This window comes from Esox lucius, chromosome 16 (assembly GCF_011004845.1).
Source record: "Esox lucius isolate fEsoLuc1 chromosome 16, fEsoLuc1.pri, whole genome shotgun sequence".
Classification (NCBI taxonomy): Eukaryota; Metazoa; Chordata; class Actinopteri; order Esociformes; family Esocidae; genus Esox; species Esox lucius.
Genome location: NC_047584.1, coordinates 10,911,054 through 10,930,273, shown reverse-complemented (window position 1 = coordinate 10,930,273; position 19,220 = coordinate 10,911,054). Strand labels below are relative to the sequence as shown.

General features: G+C 47.4%; 1 protein-coding gene across 1 annotated transcript in view; it reads right to left on the bottom strand.

Annotated features, from left to right (window-relative positions):
- Nucleotides 1-4,003: 4,003 nt before the first annotated feature.
- Nucleotides 4,004-19,220, bottom strand: part of gli2a (GLI family zinc finger 2a) — an 82,656-nt gene continuing 67,439 nt past the window's right edge. The window contains exons 6-14 of the mRNA XM_010894755.4: nucleotides 17,663-17,864; nucleotides 17,146-17,347; nucleotides 14,976-15,086; nucleotides 14,242-14,373; nucleotides 10,990-11,139; nucleotides 9,996-10,160; nucleotides 9,534-9,812; nucleotides 8,070-8,424; nucleotides 4,004-7,857 (exon numbers count right to left, since the gene is read on the bottom strand). Coding sequence (XP_010893057.2) covers nucleotides 5,519-7,857; nucleotides 8,070-8,424; nucleotides 9,534-9,812; nucleotides 9,996-10,160; nucleotides 10,990-11,139; nucleotides 14,242-14,373; nucleotides 14,976-15,086; nucleotides 17,146-17,347; nucleotides 17,663-17,864 — 3,935 coding nt within the window. The 3' untranslated portion in view covers nucleotides 4,004-5,518. The remainder of the gene's footprint in view (nucleotides 7,858-8,069; nucleotides 8,425-9,533; nucleotides 9,813-9,995; nucleotides 10,161-10,989; nucleotides 11,140-14,241; nucleotides 14,374-14,975; nucleotides 15,087-17,145; nucleotides 17,348-17,662; nucleotides 17,865-19,220) is intronic.

Below are 19,220 nucleotides of genomic sequence, written 5' to 3'. Positions count from 1 at the left end.
GACAGCAGAGTGAAGGAAAAGCAGCAAACAAGTGCTCAGCATATGTGGGAACTCCTTCAAGAAGCCAATATTGTGCAAATCTGTAATCAAGGCAAAGGTTGGCTACTTTGAAGAATCTAAATTATGAATGTATTTTGATTTATTTAACACTTTTTCTGGTTGAGATCAATGTCATTCTAGATCAGTACTATTTGGAGACTCTTCGTGATCATTGGCCCACACATACCAGAGGTGTCTGTAAGCCTAAAACCTTGTTTTTCTATTATTCCAAAGCCTATATGTTCAGCTGTCCAAACTGTAGTTTATCTCTGTATTTTTAGTGCATAATTACAATAGTGAAGTTATGAAAATAGGCACAGAGCAGGAGATGTTTCCATTCCCACCCAATGTGTTCCACTTTGTGGAATACCTAGTTTAGGTCTCCGTCTGTCCTGCAACTACAAGGTCACAGGGATAGGTTTTGGGCGGGACACTGCTTACAATATTGTATGAATCCTCCTGAAAGAAGCCAAAACAGGGAAATGAGAGGGTTTTCTCAAGTTAACAGGAGCTTTAGGGAAGGTTTTGGGGTTAGTGGGTAAAAAGACATTAGTGCGCCAAAATAGTAGAACATTGGCCAGAATTAAACTGCCCATACTTATATTACCCCTCTAGAACTTTTTAACTCTTTGCTCAGTTGTTTGGCCAGTTGAACTCCTCAACTTTAAGAATATGATATAAAAAACTTTGGGCTTCCATAGTTTTTATAAAATTGTTTCTATTGAGCTATAAAGCCCTTACAACAGTGAATTCCGGAGGAATGTAATCAAGGGGATTGGTGTAGTGAGTAGTGGTCCCAAAGACCAATTAAAAAAGGAAAGGAAAAAATAAGGAACTTGGAGCCTCCCCAAGTCCCTGACCAGGGTCCCAGCAGGGTCAGCTATTCTCTCCCCTCTCCTCACAAATTCCCTGCCCTGGACCCAAAACCCATTGACAAACTAATTCTTCTTTAAGCGCCCACTCCCTTGTCTCCTCTGCTTCGTCACAGCAGTAGCACTATATGAGAGGTCATGGATCATAGGGAGGTCCCGGAACTCTATGGTCTCCATCAAGAGTCAGGCCACAATGTAACCCTTCATGGAGAAGTGTGCACATCCTGTGGGCTCAGACTAGGGCAATAACTTATGGTGTTAGGGTGTAGTGTTGTATGGGTTGCCTGGAGGCACCTTATGGGTCATGTCCCTCTGATCTCATTGGACCGGCTGTGTTTGCAGGAAGTCTTTGATATGAGAGTGAGAACGGGAGAGTGACCCAGTCCAATGAATTGCTTTGTTATGATGACCTGCCCTCTAAGGTCAAATATCAATGCAACACACTGTTGTTTCATCCACTGTCATTTAATTTCTTCACAATGAGTTTCAAGACCTGTTTTTTATGTGCTACATAAATGTAATGTTACTGTAGTGTATGCACGGGATTGCCTTATTAGTGCTCTGGTTTAAATAGATCCTTGGATTGATAAAGGTAATGCGGTCGATGTATCGGTCTGTCGTGGTGAAGAAAGAGCTGAGCCGCAAGGCGAAGCTCTCGATTTACCGGTCAATCTACGTTCCTACTCTCACCTATGGTCATGAGCTTTGGGTCATGACCGAAAGGACAAGATCCCGGATACAGGCGGCCGAAATGAGCTTTCTCCGCAGGGTGGCTGGGCGTTCCCTTAGAGATAGGGTGAGAAGCTCGGTCACCCGGGAGGAGCTCAGAGTAGAGCCGCTGCTCCTCCACATCGAGAGGGGTCAGCTGAGGTGGCTTGGGCATCTGTTTCGGATGCCTCCGGAACGCCTTCCTGGGAAGGTGTTCCGGTCCCGTCCCACCGGGAGGAGACCCCGGGGAAGACCTAGGACACACTGGAGGGACTATGTCTCCCGGCTGGCCTGGGAACGCCTCGGTGTCCCCCCGGAAGAGCTGGAGGAAGTGTCTGGGGAGAGGGAAGTCTGGGCATCTCTGCTTAGACTGCTGCCCCCACGACCCGGCCCCGGATGAAGCGGAAGAAGATGTATGTATGTATGTATGTATGATAAAGGATAAATGTGTTTAATTTATTCTCCATGTGGAAGCTAGGTGACAGCAGATCACATTCAAACCAAGTCTTCCCCCACTTCCTACTCACCCTAGAAGAAATGGAGGATGTAGCTTTTCCATTTAAAAATGTTTTCCAATGGAAAATCTGTATTTTGTATTGCACTTTTTAAAATATTGGGAAACCTACCTATATAATCGCAGCGATAGCAACTCAATGCCCCAAAGTTGGCAAATTCCCAGAAATTCCCATGAAATTGCTTGAAAACACAGAGGGCACTCTGAAGGAAGATCCTGAATGGAAGCACAAAGGCTAAAAACATTATATATTATGTGTGAGGATACAACCTTCCCTACACAGCAGATAAAAGCTGTTCTGTCCTGCCTTGCGATCTCTCTCTTTTTCTCTCCTTCCAGTGTCTTGGAAATACATAGAGAATGTTACTAAAGCTGAGGAGGCCAGGTTGCTACTTCGTAATTCTGCCTATTCTGCCAACAAGGTCCCGTGTAGCTTGTTAAGAGCATTGGCTCCTGGAATGCCAGTTGTGCGTTTGACTCCCATGGATGGCCAGTATGGAAATGTATACAGTCTCCCTGGAAACCTAGTCTGGTAAATTACTTTATGGATAGAGGGAGAATTCTCTGATAAAAATACATATATTCTGACCGGTTCTGATAAAAATACATCTTAGTCTAGAATCACTGCTACCCTGGAACAGAGCAGCCTGGAGAACACATTGGTGCAGATTCTAGAATGTAACTCATTGAACCTTTCTTTCTCCCTTACTCTTCGACCTGTAGCTTTGAATAGCCAGCTTTTCCCAGCTTGCCTCTATAGAGTTGAACCACCCTTATCTATCTCCAAACTCAGCCCAGAGAAGCATCCTCGCAAATTGTATGTGAGGATTGTTCCAGGTCATTCTGTGAACTATCTTCATCTCTCTATGTAATGGTGTTGACTCTCACCTCATTTGTGTCCTTGTCAAATTATCTAATGTCTTCTCCATTTGAAGTCATCTTGGCTCCTGTGCTAACCTCTTGTTCTCTTTGAGAGCTCTTTTTTTTTACCCTGGGGCTATTTTTCCTCCATCTTTTCTCAGAGAGAATAAGGAATCTCAATGGCAAGAGCAATCAGTGACAAACACATCCAAAAGATGCTCAGCAGAGCTCTGCTGCCTGTCAGAGTAAAATCATTTGTTCCCCCCCATCTTTATACTTTCTCCATGCATCAACCCCGTCTTTTGCTCTCCCCCTCTGTCTTTCCCTCTCTCATCCTCTGTCCTTCTTTCATTTCTCTCCCTCTATTTCTCTACTGCCGTGTTTTATGTGGTTCCTGAAAGCCATTTCCTCAGGGCCTGCCTGCCACTGTTAATTTTGGACAACACGCCGGCTAACTTTAGAAACTGCTCTGTATGCATTTTTTTTTTTGGAGGATCCTTTTTCGCCTGGGTTTTCAGACACAGTTAGAATATTTGCCCTTGCCAACATTGTAAAAAACAAAAACAGAAAGAAAAATTCAAGCAACAGAAATCCCAGTGAGATACACGTGTTTTTTGAAGGCTAAAAGAAAAATTCGCTATGATCAGTAAGAGTGTGATGTGTGCAAATGACAGTGAAAAGGGATGTAAGATCTGAAGCAGTGTTTAAGGGCAGTAATAATAAAGATTGTATGCAATTCTATAAGAAGGATGCCCTTAACAGTATTGAACATGCGCTACATGTACTCACAGTGTTAACATTATGAAGAAAATTCAGCTAACATCGATAGAATCCAACGCTGACATATTTTTTCATCAAGATGAATTCATTGACATGAGGATGGTTTCACGCTATCTTAGATCTCTACAGAGTGTGTGTGCTGGACAGTTTGAATAATGACAATTCGCTTTCATGTGTCCCAGAGGGACAAGCCCATGTGAGATCAAAGGAGAAACAGCACAAGACTAAAAACAGAAAAAACTGAGATACTGTATTTGCAATGTACAAAAGCTATATACAACACACAACACATAAACACACATTGAGCATAGTAACATGGATGGCAAGCATACCTGCACATACTGTAAGGCTACTTAAATTCCAGCAAACAGATGACAAAAACCGAGGAGGTTGCAGTATATCATTGTCCTTGGTGTAATTGGTAATCAAAGAAAGATGTTCCTCATTTCAATCTCCATATAGTCCATCTCTAGTCAGAATGGAGGGATAATGAATCCACTAATTAGTGTGTGATCATGTCCACAGAGAGCACATGGAGTACTTGCATATTCCTTTAGAGATCTGACAGATCCTCAACAGGCACTGGGGTGCTGGCGTCTCCATAGAGTAACTGACACTATGGCGGAACCCTGTCCTTCTCCATCACACAGTCTGCCTCATGTGTGAGAGCCTCCATTTAGGTTTATCCTGGAATATGTCTCATGAGAATGGCCAGATCCTACTGTACAAGGCCATATCCTACCTATACAGCAGCTTCATGTTTCCCTGTTTCCACGGTTTAATCCTAGTCCGGCACTTCATATCATTTTCAATAAGGAATCTCCGCTCGCACGGTCAAAGTCCAGCACCCGGCTCAAAAGTGTGGGTCCATGAAAACCACCTCTAGATTGGCAAAGAATCCCGTTCCACTGCAAGCTCCTCCACAGACGGATGGATGGAAACCATGTACAGTAGCATCACATTGCCCTGTAGTCTGCATCCTACTGTACTCAGCTCGCAAGGATCAAGTGTCTTTTAACATAATTTAAAGCATGTACCATATGGCATATCTATAAACATGATTGAAGGTCTTAATGAGAAAAATACTACTTGAATATTTCCATATGCCCTTTTCCTGGATCCATTTTTCCATTTATTTATGCTTCATGAGTTCACATATTATTTGAATATATTTAGAAAGGCACTTCGTGAACTGCTTTCAGTGCACTGCTTTTTAAAGGGTAACAAACATGAACAAATACTGAGCAAAGGACTATTATTTGCTGATGCGTTTTCTACCCTGGTCTTTTGTTATGTGTAAATACAAAGTATGGCTTTTCAAACAGTGACACAAATGCCCCTTATGCCTATAATATTATTTACTTTATCAACATCAAGAGTACTTAAAATGTACTTGAGCAAATATTTACGTTACTGGATAAGCAATGTCTCTATACAGGTCTGATTGACATTCTCCTGATAAGTAACTATTTCCATAAGGTTTTGTTACATATAATCAGTGCTTTTACAGTTCATTTTCCTGATGTTTACTTGAAATGGTCTGAATACACGACAGAGTTATCTCAATAATCTCTCCTTCCTGCTGAAGCATGCACTTGTTTGCTACTTGCAAATTTTAAAGCACTGGAATACAGTAGGCATGAGCTTGGGGAGTTTCCATATACCAAGCATCTCCCTTCATTTACAGGCAGGAAAGTTACCCAGTGCACACTTCAGGACGAAAGAATGGGACACGGCGAAGGCCTTAGCTCATCATGTTGAGGAACTTGCTCTCCTCAGCGAGGGCGGTCAACATTGAACTCATATCTCCAATGGCCATGTTACCGATGCCTGCCGGCACAGAGGCCAGGGTCACCGAGTTACGAGGGGTGGTCAGCCTGGAGGAATTTTGGGACAAGCTGGTCAGGAGTCCGGGGCTAAGGGTCCCTGACATCAGGCTGGAGTGGTCCCCGTCATCCAACATGGCGTCGAAGTCAATCTGGGCGTGTTCTATGCCAGAGGTCGCTCCAGAGCCGGATGAGTCTACAGTGCTGGTGACCTGGTTGACCCCTGGGGACGCCAATGCGACCGTAGCGCCTACTGGAGCCTGGCCTGCGCAGGGGGACATGGGGGAGATGAAGCTTGCGTCGCTGTTGGGCTCAAACATGTGGATCTGGCCGGCATAGAACATTGGAGCGTTACCTCTGGCGTTATGGGCTGACAAGCCCCCTGGCCTCTTGGGACTGGCCTCGGATGTGTTGTTGGGATTGAAGTCAGACTGAGGGAAAATGTTCTGCTGCACGCTGCTTCCGGACCCTGAGTGCTGTCTACCGCTCATAGATTTAGGCTCCGGGGGAGGCCTGGGCTGCATCCCGGATCTGTTCCCATTGAGGACGGCCAATGGCTGAGTCGAAATACTGTTGTCCAGCTGGTCAACCTGATTGACGTGAAGGGGATAGATTTCAACCTGAGTTCTTGACCTGTAGTTCTGCGTTTCGGGATTGCTGTGCGCTCCCATCGCTCTGTTACTGAGCGGGTCCACGCTGCCGTAGTCGGGTCGTACGACGCCATCGGCGGAGTTAGGGATGGGGGCGATTTCTTGGCTGTATCCTTGCTGGGGACTCATCTGCTCAGTGTAGCTCATGCCACACGGCAGCCTCTGTTGCTGGTGTAGCTGGGCGGGGTTGATCCTCTGGGCGTTGCATCTCGGGGCGTAGCCGTGTAACGCCACATTCTGACTCATTGGCATCACTTGGTGGTTGCCGTTACCGGAAGCGGCCCCTTGGAAGGGACCGAAGTTCTGTCTCTGCTGGATCACTGCCAGGTTATTGTTTCTGAGGAGGTTCTGTTTGGTTAGCCGAGAGGTAGCTGTGGCGTCCACAGTCCCTGAGCTAACTTCGTTCCACTGGACTGGCATGTTGTTCTTGTTGTTCATGCTGGGAGGGGCTGGGAACTGCTGCTGCAGTGACCCAGAAACAGAGCTCATCTGGTAGGGGGGCAGGGGAGGGTGGCCTGACCCAGAGAGGGGTGTGTTGGTGTCCGCCAAAGCCATCCTCCTCTGTCCATAGAAATGCTGCTGCTGCTGAGCATACTGGGAGGAACCTAAGCTCTGGACTTGGAAGCCTTGTGACTGGCCGCCGGAGTAGTCGGCAGGGCCCACTGATTGGCCAGGGTCGTTGTTCTGCGACCTGAGGTACTGCACCACGTCATCGGGCAGCATCAGGTCCTCGTCCCCTACGTGGTCCATCCCGTCCACGGCCATGGTCTCCATCACGGCGTTCTCCGATATGCTGGGGGGCCGGGGGACGAAAGGGTGGCGGTGGAGGCTTCCGTCGGAGCGCGTGTAGCCCTGCGAGGCCAGGCCACGGCGGTCGGCGGAGAAGGGAGGCATTGCGGCGTTCAAAATCATACCGTTCATGCTGTTGTAGCGCTCACCCCGCGGTTGGGACAGCGGGTCCGGGGCGGGCCTGCAGATGGGGTCGCTGGCTCGCCGGGGAAGGTTCCCGGGGACCTCGTGGGGCATCACGCTGCGGTTGCCGTAGCCGATGTCACTGCAGCGCCTAGGTACCGCTCCGGTGCCGGGGTGGAACAGGTGGGAGTGGGCTGAGCTTTCCCTCTCCTGGGAGTGTTCTCCGTACAGGGCCATCCTGGTCCTGAGGCTCATACGCTCCATGTTGGGCAGGGGTGTTGGGGGAGCGCCCCCGGTTGCCGCCGCGTATTTGGCCTTGAGACGGTAGTGCTGAGCCGGGGTGAGACTGAGGAGGCTGGGCAGGTTGCCCCCGCCACCTCCGCAATGGCTGGCCTCGCTGGATCGCCGCGACAGGTCCGTGGAGATGGGGTCGTACGAGTCGGCCGAGCTGATGTTATTGTGGCGGCCGCCGAACTGTGAGGCTTCGGAGGAGCGGCGGCTGGAGTAGCAGGGAGAGATGCCGGAGGAGCGCCGGCTGATGTAGGCTGAGCTGGCAGTGCTGGTGTTGCTGTCCCGGCGCCCCTGCTTATTTAGCTGGTTCAGCATGGTCACCTCGCAAGATGACAGGTCACCAAAACGCTGGGGAGGGCAGGGCCCCAGTGGGCCGATCATATTGGAGTTCTCCAGCAGGGAACCTGACAGACCACAGGAATCACATCAGGGAGTTAAACATCTTCCCTAGCATCCAAGGATATCAGATATTCATGCTTACTCAACATCTTTCATGGAGGTGCCAAAACATTTCACGAGCTGTTTTGTTAATTCCTCATGACAATCTGTTAATCTTTCCGCTGTTGTGTGAGCTCTTAAAAAATTATTTGGTTAAAGTACTCAAGTCCACACTTACCAACAGCTGGAATGGGAGGCAGCTTGGTGTTAATGTTCCGGACCAGAGGTGCCTGAGGCGCGGTGTTGGCCCATGGACATGAGTCCCTCACATTCTTCAGCCTCTCCTTCTTGATGTTCTCCAGCTTGATGGTGACCCCTCCCCCTTTGCGGAGCCCAAGCCCCACCCCGGCCGAGTTTCCTGGGGAGAGGGTGGAAGAGTCCACCATGGGAAGGTCGTCCAGTGCGCTCAGGTCCCCGAAGCTTCCCCCGCTGTGCAGGGCCATCTCTACTCCACTGTCATTGTTGTGGGCACTTCCAAGTGGCGACGGCTCACTGCTACATGACGACTGACCGCCAGGGCTGGACTGATACGTCTGGAGAGGGGGACAGGATGGCCAGTTTATGTCTGATACTGGATGAATGCCACATTACTAAAGGAAAGAGGGGCTAACTAAATCAAGCTCTTCCAAGCGGTTTGGTTCGGGTCGGCATGTCGATGAGAACTGGGTATCACTGAGACGTAGCCGGGCTGCGGTTGCGTAAAGAAATTTAATAGTAATGTTTCAAGTATAAAGATGAAATATAGTTATAAATAAAAATTCACATGAATCAATTATGTAAACTTTTTGCTAAAAGAAAAAAACAAATAAATTATGTAGCCAAGCTATAGTTCCTTAATCTTATTTATCATGGCTATGTTGGATTCATTTACAAAGTAAAAGCCTCTATAGTGGGGAGATCATCACAGTCAAGTGTTGATAGTGATTAATTTTGACCCAATCTGAACTAGAAAGCGTCTTGATCACAGCTTGATTACTGGCACCATTTGTTCGGCACACATGCTGAACAGCCCCGGCCTTTGAATATTTATCTGATAACGACTTTTATCTGGGCCCGACAGACGTGACTGTCAGATCTTCAGGCCACGGAGGAATATTACAGAATAAAGTGTGCGCGCCTGCGTGTGTGTATAGGGGCCCATCACAACTCATGCAATGCTATCCAAATGTATAAATATAAAAAAATTCAATATAACATTATACAGTTGCTTGGAAAGCCTGTTATTCTTTTGCCTTTCAGAGAGGCCAGAGTAGTGGACTTTGAAATGTATTGACTCGTAACTGACATGCAGAGTAAGATAGCATTCAACGGAATAGAAAGAGCGGTGGTGCTCACCTCAGAGAAGGCTGTCCGTTAAGGAAAGGGTTAAGGAAAGAAAACATTGAAGTAGTGACCGAAGAGATGAGTTAGGTTAGAAGGATCACCAGCAGGAGTTCAATTCTCAATTACAGATCAGTGAGGAAAGTGTGAAAGGCGATGGGGATAAATAGTGAAATGCCATTCTCACAAGACTCGAATAACATAGAACATGTATGAATGGTTCCGCAGAACAGGCGTTTGACAGTATCAAGCAATTAGAAGTCAATATGTCCTTATATGAGGTGTGATTATGATGTTAATGGAATGTCACACCCAGTCTTACCATCATCTTCTCTGTCTTGATAGACTTGACCTGCAGGCAGTCCTCCTCTCCTCTGGTTGTGCTGTTGGCTTCCGTCTTCCCGTCCAGCCCTCTTCCACTGTGCTTGGCGTTGGCCTCATTTTCTCCGTTCCCCTTGGGAGGGCCCCTGGGGGGCACATCGCCGCGTTGTTTCTTGGTGACGTGGGCCTCGGGTCCGTGGACTGTCTTCACGTGCTTCCTGAGAGAGCTGGGGTCAGTGTAGCGCTTGGTGCACCCGGGGATCTTACAGATGTACGGTTTCTGTAAAATGGGAGTTTTAAACAATACCTGAAATAACTTTAAATCTCTTTATTGTGACTAGATTTAACAAGCTTCTGATTTATTAGCAGTTAACTGCAATTCTGTTCAGTGGTAGGATGCCGTAGGTTTGTGTGAGGTACCTTGTCTGTGTGAGTGTGTGTGTGTGTGTGTGTGTGTGTATACCTCATTGGAGTGTGTGCGGTTCTGGTGCTTGGCTCTGTCTGAGGCATTAGAGAAGGCTTTGTTGCAGCCTTCGTGTTCACAGACGTACGGCTTCTCCCCCGTGTGAGACCTCAGGTGAGTCTTCAGGTTCTCCAGGCGGGAATAGGCCTTACAACATCCTTCAAACTAGACAGAGAGGGTTGGGAAGGATGAAAGGGACAGAGAGGAAGATGGGACAGTGACAAAGGTCAAAGTTAGCAATGGCATCAGAAACTGACGCAAAATGATTTACTCTGAGAAACATTTCTGTTTTGAGGATCCATTAGTGTCAGAGAAAAGGAAGTGCTTTGTTAAAACAATGTGTTTAGTGTTCTGTGATTAGTTTCGGGGTGATACTCATTATTATGCCGTGATTTGGTATTCCTTCAGAGTGTGCAGTGCATTGCACTGTGGGTAACTGACGGGGAGTGTGAGAATCAAACTAGATTAGCTCCAATGGACATAAAAGACCTAAGATCCTCCCTTCACAAACACAAGACTTGGTAGACAGGGACAGACGGGTTGAATGAGACAAGTGGGATTTACCAACTAAAGTATACAGTCCACTAGGTGCTAATAAGGACCCATGGCTCCCTTCTCCTCTTTACGCTTTAATAACTAACATCCTCCACTCACGTCAATCAGCCTTGTGAAGTTCTCTTCATAGAACTTCTCTACACTGGACTCTGGAGCTTTGAAGCTGAGGGAACTACACTGAATTTGATCATGACTGATTCAGCACAACAGATGAGACAATTATTTAAGGCCAGAAGAACAAGTTGAGATACAGACTGAGTGGAAAGCTAAAGTACAGTTTCATGGCTTTTTTATGTAGTTGTTACAGGCCGTGAAGTAGAACCACAACCAATATTAGGGAATGGGATTAATACAGAGGAGAGATAGTTATGCATGTAGCTCGTCCATTAGAATAGAGGGTTCTGGGAATTCTGATCACGTTAGGCGTTGGAGTTCTTACTGTGCATTTATGTGGCTTCTCCCCTGTGTGTCTCCTCATGTGGACCACCAGCATGTACTGAGCCTTGAACGGCTTCTGCTCCCGAGAACATTCGTCCCAGTGACACACAAACTCCTTCTTCTCCCCGTGGATATGGTCGTTGTTGATGTGCTGCAGAGAGGACAGGGGATCACGTGATTACAAGAGAATCTCGACAACAGCCGCGTCCGTGTCAATCTCCTCAGTCGACAAGTTGTACTGATTTGGTCAACGTCTTTAAAACCGCCCATTTCCTGTGGTGGAATGGTGTGTGTGTGTGTGTATGGGCGGGAGGCTGAGATGTTGTGTCAGCAGACCACCATGTGACAACACCATCCATTATGGTTGACAGTATGTCACATTGGTGACAAAGGCTTGCGACGTGTATGCGGTGGGGTTGTTTTGTCAGGTCCTGCAACCCACACAGTCACACACGTACAGGCATGCAACGTTTTCTCAGGCTCGGCGTGGATCAGAAGAAGGGGGACTTCCTCAACTACCCGGAGGAGGAATCAGGACCAGGAGCTATCCTGCCCTGGTCTTCCTGTCACACCTAAGATTAACACTTCTACTGCTCACTTTGATCAGCAAAACCAAAAGCTACTCTGAAATGCCCCTGCTTGAATGGCTGATTTTGTTTTCTAACTCGTGGTAAATTAACTGTTAGTCTGTACTGTACAAACTGAGGTTGGGCTGGGATTTTCAAACGTCAGTTGGCACAGACGTGGTTGAAAGATTGTCAAAGGGTGGTGGAGACATGCATCCATTTTCCAGGAGTGTTTTAATAACAATTGACTGATTGGACAGGCGTGTCTACAGAGTTACATTCCATTAATTTACAGAAAACTAACTGAGTGTTGAATGAAGCCATTCTTTCAGTGGAATTGCCTGTCCTTCAAGTGTGTGTGTGGTCAGGAGGGCGGGAGATGAATTCTGTTGCTTGGCTGTGTATTGTCTAGGCATGCAGGGCCACTTTGTAGGATTACCCTGTCTCAGGACTTCAGGGCCAACCTCCTCGTTGTCCCCTGAGCCCTTAATGACAGTACATCCCATCCTCAGGCCAGACCCCTGATACTCACGTTACAAGCCAGTACTCCCACACACACACACACACTTGTGTGTTTGTAAACCTGAGAACCAACATTTGATTACCATTACCTAACCCAAACAATTCATGTTAGGAGTGTATAAGTACTGTATAGAGTACACACATTTTATTATCCTTGTGGGGATGCCGAACAGCATTCCAATTCATAACCCTTAACTTAACCTTCACCATAAACCTAACCCTAGCTGGAAGAAAGCTCGACAGAGCATGTTTCCTATGATATTGACTCCATCATACAAATTGAACTCAACAGGATGGAGTGTAAGAAATATCCACCCCATCAGCGTCCTCCCTTTTGCCAAACTATCTCATCTAGCCAACCATACCTCCTCCTGGCCTAACCAGGTACCGGAGTGCCCTCACTCAATTTCATTAAATAACAACGTCAAATGTAACTTTTACCTCATACCTAACCCTTTAGTCCAAAATACTTTTTTGTAATGGTGACAGACGAAAAGGTAATTTCCTTGCTGTACTTCTGGTCACCACCAGGATAGCAAAAACTGTAGTCATGCGCACACATACATACAGACACAGCAAATATTTACACAACTACACCAACCACATTATTTTCCTCTGGACCTATACTACATATCTACTCACACTAATACTCAACTGTACATGGCCAAAAACAGAAAGCAAATAGCGCAAGACTCCATGTTCTTTTCATGTCCACCCACTTTCTGGTTCAGTGGTAGAGAATCCCAGCCCAGTTCCCTTTCAGAGGAGTGGATGGATAGAAATACGGTGTGTGGGCTGTAGCAGGCGTCCATGTTCAGCCGTGTACTCTTCATACCACACCAAAACCATAATTTGGGGCTATTGGGGAAGGATTACTTTGGGTAAATAGAACCTAGAAGCCGTGTGCCATAATTTATTTTCTTTTTTTCAAGGTGTGTGAAACTTTGGAAGTACTGTACCTTGGAAGAGTGAGTGTACTGTACATGGAGGGATAAAGTGCTGTCAAACTCTTAGCAGACTCACTGATTTCATATGCAGGTATATATCTAAGTAGGTATGTAATTACAAGTTACAGTAACAAGAGACTTGTTCATAAAACCAGAATTTTCTGTCAATACAACACTGCACTTACTGAAGAACATCATTTTATAACACTGACTTTACAATTGGCATTTACGGTTGCCATATTTCTACTTTCATTGCTTGCTGCCTTTCCCTTTTTTCGTTTGTAAGTGAAAGTTGTGGAATGTGTTTTGGGACACCTTGTCCATCCACACCACCAAACACTAGCCTTTTCCCATAATACCTTTAACCTCTGACAGAGCAGCCGAGCTGGGGACTCGGAGGGTGGAGCTAACTGGAGCGGGTCTGGACTTGTCCTTTATCATGACAGATTGGGGGCCGGGAGGCCCGGGTTGAAGTAAGGAAGGGGGAGAAGTAAGTGGGCAGGGGGGGACAGGGGAGTTAAAGGGGGGCTGACGGGGCAAAAGGGTTCCCAAGGTGGGTCTACCCCTGGAGAAACCATGTCAGATATACTGAGGTGGGGGGGGGGGGCTAGGAGTGGAGCGTGCAGGCGGAAAGGGGGGGGTGGGGCTCTCAGGTGGCTCTAATGCTGACCCTAACTCTGGGAGCTATGACCTTTCCAGACCCGGCGCAGTCTTCCAGTCGGGGGGGAGCTGCGTGAGCGGGAAACCCCGGTTTCTCAATGCAACTTATTTGACTCAAGTCAAGCAGCTGAGCCAGCCGTGTCAGGCAGTCCGCTGAGAGGAAAGGAACAGGACCGAGTGCCAGAGCTCGGAGCATGACAATGGATTTACAACCTCGCAAAGGTCAGAGGTGGCCGAGAGCCAGGGGTTGGGGGGGTCACAGCTGCCGGGTTGTTAGCGTACCTCCGTCTCATCGGTCAGAATCAACAAGCCTCATTAACCCCGCGCTTGTCCGACACAGGAAAGGATCAGTTACCACTGCCTCGACCGGTTAAATCTTCCGCCTGATCGTACTCACTCCACAACGCACACTTTAACAAGCAGCAGAGGAGGCAGTTGCCAGTGCTAAACAGGACTGTGTGTCTTTCAGACTTTTGTGTTCGTCTCGGCACCTTGCCATTGTAACAGCGGGAAACGGTCGTGTTTTATGTCATCTACGGAGATCTCTCAATAACTCACGTGAACCAGCTGATCCTGGGTGTCGTACTCCTTGGTGCAGCCGTCCCAGTGGCAGTTGGTCTCGTAGACCACCTCCGGCTCCTGCTTACACTCGTCCTTGTCCAGCTCCTCGCTCAGATCCAGGGTGTGCTCCTGTGGAATGATGGGACACGGTCAGAGAGGCGTCTGACGTGCGTACGGTCTGGGTTGACGACAGACAGCGCATGCTGATATCATCACCCACAATGCTGTCCTGTTTGCATTAGCTTCTCTGCTTTCTATTGATGTACAGTTGATTTGTATAACTAGCTGTTAAAATAGGCAAGAAACACCAAACCTGGTCTCATCTCGACCATTTATACATAAGAAATGCTGTATTGTTGTTGTTTGTTGCTGAGGAACCTAAGAACATTTTGTGAAGTTAGGTTTCTTGATTCTACATAGTTTAACAGCCCTCATGGTATCTGTTTGATTCTACGTAATGCTACTACTCAATGCTACTACTTACACTAATAATAAACCAAATTTTGCCAAATGATGTTCCACAACCTAAATGTTTTTAATGATCATTTATGTTTCACCTCAACTTAAATGAAATATTCTCTTTTCCATAAACTAATTATATGAACCAATGGAAACCAACAAATTATACTATAAAATGACTTCCCAGATGCATGTGTCATTATAGATCGGTATTACATATGTGTAATAATACTATTAAGATCAGTTAAATGATAGGTCATTGGGTCCCAAACCTGAGAGCATGGCGAAATGGGCCGAGGACCCTCTGCTTCTGTCTTGACCTTGTGTCTCTTGGTGATCATGGGGTTGACTGTGCTGCTCACCGCAGGGTCACCACCAGCATTCTGCAGGAGCCACAGAGATAGATGTCAGATACAAACAATACCAGTGCTGTTAAGGAGATGCAGGAAGTGGGGTGGGTGGTAACAGAGATGGGGGCAGTGTGGTGGGGGTAATAGAGATGGAGGGAGGGAGCGAGGTGGGGGCTAATAGAGATGGAGGGAGCGGGTGGGGGTAATTGCGATGCAGGGAAGGAGCAGGTGGGGGGTAATAGAGATGGAGGGAGGGAGTGGGGGGTAATAGAGATGGAGGGAGTGGGGTGGGGGGTAATAGAGATGGAGGGAGTGGGGTGGGGGGGTAATAGAGATGGAGGGAGTGGGGTGGGGGGTAATAGAGATGGAGGGAGTGGGGTGGGGGGTAATAGAGATGGAGGGAGTGGGATGGGGGGGTAATAGAGATGGAGGGAGTGGGGTGGGGGGTAATAGAGATGGAAGGAGTGGGGTGGGGGGGTAATAGAGATGGATGGAGTGGTGTGGGGGGGTAATAGAGATGGAGGGAGTGGGGTGGGGGGGTAATAGAGATGGAGGGAGTGGGGTGGGGGGTAATAGAGATGGAGGGAGTGGGGTGGGGGGTAATAGAGATGGAGGGAGTGGGGTGGGGGTAATAGAGATGGAGGGAGTGGGGTGGGGGGGTAATAGAGATGGATGGAGTGGTGTGGGGGGTAATAGAGATGGAGGGAGTGGGGTGGGGGGTAATAGAGATGGATGGAGTGGGGTGGGGTGTAATAGAGATGGAGGGAGTGGGGTGGGGGGTAATAGAGATGGAGGGAGTGGGGTGGGGGGTAATAGAGATAGAGGGAGTGGGGTGGGGGGTAATAGAGATGGAGGGAGTGGGGTGGGGGGTGATAGAGAGACATGACGTCACATAAAAGTGTGTGCTGACGGGCCTAACAGAGGAAGACGCAATGTTAATGGAGGCGGTTAAGATAACCCAAAGCTAAGTCAGAGAGATATCACTGTCTAGCAGTTGGCTCCTGCTGACTGCTTCTTTTCTAATGTGACGATGTGAAGGTTGGTCGGCTCCAAAGTCAACCAGAGCCAGCCAGAGACCCGGCTCGGAGCCCATAACTCCTGGTGCGACCCGCCACAGAGACTAAACAATTTAGACTGCTTTATGAGAGTCAGCCAGGGGAAATATGAAAAAGAGAGAAATGATTACCATGGCAACACTGTGAGCTTTGATCCTCCGACTGGTTATTAACGCGACAGAAAGACGGGGCCTTTTTATATCTAAGTCTCAGACTGTGTGGACCAAATGGTCTGTCTGTGTGTCTGTGTGTGTTCAAGCATCATAAGAAAGTATATGAAGTCAGTAAAGGGGGGGCCTCTTTGTCTTCGAATCCCACCCAGCCACTATAGTACAGCACATCAGTGACTGTTCTTCAGGGGCCCCATGGTCTCGCTAACACTGACTTCATTGGCTGGAAACCAGAGAAAATGTGGTTCTGATCACTGTCAAGCCGAGTGGGGGGTGGAGGCGGTTTAGCTGTGTGTGTGTGTGTGTGTGTGTGTGTGTGTGTGTGTGTGTGTGTGTGTGTGTCTGTGTGTTTGTGTGTGTGTCTGTGTGTACATTGGCACACTAAAATAGACATCATGATGGAATTCATGGTGTCCGTGCGTTTGTGTGTGAAGATGGTAAATGAGGGGGAAGTTTATGCTGTAAAGTCTATATTGTATACATTATGTTGATATAAGAGACAGGAAACCCTTCTATGAACAGAGACCGATAAAAACGTCTGCTAATGGCGTCCTCCAACACATAGGTGAGCCATCTAACCAAAAACATGTGAGAGTTTATGACTCTGGATTCATTTAGCATACCATCCCATTATCCAGATCTCAGCAAGAAGTCGGTCAACTTTGGACATATTTTAGCCAGGCTTCCATGTTAGATACCTCTGGTTTCTGCGGTACGACTAAATCAAACTCATCCATTATCCCTCTCTAGGAATTCCTTAGCCCATTCTTGTGAAACATACATTTTAGGATCTCTACAACTAGGCTGACATTAAACCGGGCTTTCTGGATAATCCCAGATATCCGAACTCAACCCGATTCCACTCACCTGGTTGGAATCGGAGCTGGATGAGTTGTAGGCAGTGTTGAGGGTTGAGGCGGCCAGGGCGTGCGCGTGCTGCCGGGCCGAGAAGGAGGGTGAAGGCTGAATGAGGGGAGGGGTGTGGCCGAACGCACTCAGGCCTCTCTGCTGGTTAAGCAGCTGCTGGTAGGCCATGGGGTTGATGGTGTGGGGGAAGGTAAAGGAGGGACTGGGAGAGGAGAGGACAGGGATCAGTGGAGGAACTCGACTTGAAGCAGAACAGCCAAAGAGCCGCACTTACTTGGACGGATGAACATTCAATACCACGTTGATGCTCAACTATGTGTAGATTACAAAAATCAAACGTCCCTTATAAAGCACAATCCTTTCAATTCAAATGTGTTTCAAGATAGAAAAAAAGAAAATAAACAAATGTATCGCGTGACTAATTAAACTTACCTTTTTAAAATGAATACATTAGTGACATAGCATCTCTTGGTGTGTGTGGAACATTCTGTCTTGTGTGCGCTTGTGTTTTCTGTACCTGATACCGCTGACCGACAGGTGTCCGTAGGAGCTGCTGGCTGCAGAGCTGGAGCGCGAGTTGTTGATGTAGGCCACCAGGGAGTTGGGCGAGGTGCGGATCATGGTCTGGAGGTCGATGCTGGCGTCCGAGAGAGGGGAGATGGACAGGGCTCTCTTCCGGCTCAGCCTGGGTGTGAGTCTTGGGCTGGAGAACCGTGACACTGGAGGGAAAACGACAAGGACGATTTGGAGAGGCATCGTGGTCTACTTTTAACATCAGTCGCCCCACAGACCTCCATGACCTTTTAGTGGGCCTTGCTCCGTACACTCAACATGCGCAGTAGAACAAGCTGGAGAGAATGAAAGTAAAAAGTAGACTGAATGTCACTAGTAGTCCAGTGTGTTCCCATGCCACACTAAAAACAGAGGTCAGTCAGTCATAGTAAACCCCCAAAGAGTTACAATTTTTAGATGAAAGCAGAAGAAACATTCCTTATTTGTCCATAGGCATTCTAGTAGAGGTCATTCTAGTGCTATCTAGCCTAGATTACAGTACAGCCCCCCCCCCAGTTTGTTTATGTTTGTAGCCCAAATTGTATCCTATTCCCTATACAGGACCCTACATTAAACCAAAAGTAGTCAAATATATATATTGAAGAGGAGGCCATTTGGGACCCAAGTCTCTATCTCTTTCAATCATCTCTCTCATACAACCCCAACCCTCGTTAACATTCACATCCTCTTAGGCGCAATTAATCACTCCCAATCATTTGCTGTAATTACCTTGATAAGAATCTAACCCAGTCAGTTGTATTTCAGCAAGTTAAATGGAGGCAATTTAACCAAATTGATTTGAGAATACCATTAATAGAATGAGGCATAGCTTCAAAAGTTAGAGGTCGACCCAGAGAGGTAGTGGGCTTGTACTAAGCTGCTTTTAGGACAATGAACACATTTTCTTCCCCCCATTAACTGTTGATTTGGTATTTTGCGTAAACCTTTACCCCTTTGACACTAATTCCCTCGGGTTGTATATAAAAATAATAATTATTCTACGTAAGACTGAATGCACGAGTAGAGAAACCGTGCACGTAATTTTTGACCAGAATTCCTCTTATCGTTCACTTTAACCTCCCTTATTCAGACATGCATAGCAAGCCGCCTTAACTAGCTGAGTAAAACGGTTCCAGGTGGTCAAATACATATGGAAATTCACCGGTGTCCGAATCGTTTCTCCCCCCAGTGGCACGGGTTTAGACGCCATGTGTCACCGAGCGTCGGGGGGGTGGAAGGGGTCGTCGCTAGCGGCTAGCATTCAGCCAGCTGCTGTGGGCCAACGGGTGTTGAGGATTAAACGCGGTGTGACAGGACAGGACACAGACCCGGGCTACTGGGCCGGGCAGCTATTAGGCCTGACAGGGGGCATCGTCAAGAGCGGTGGAAACAGGAAGTTCTTAATAGCTCTCATCGCACCTCGCCAAGATGCACTGCCTTTTACACACACACACCAACATGTCAAACACACCACTTTCAACCTGCACTTAATCTTCTGACCCCTCAATATGTAAAAAAGCAAT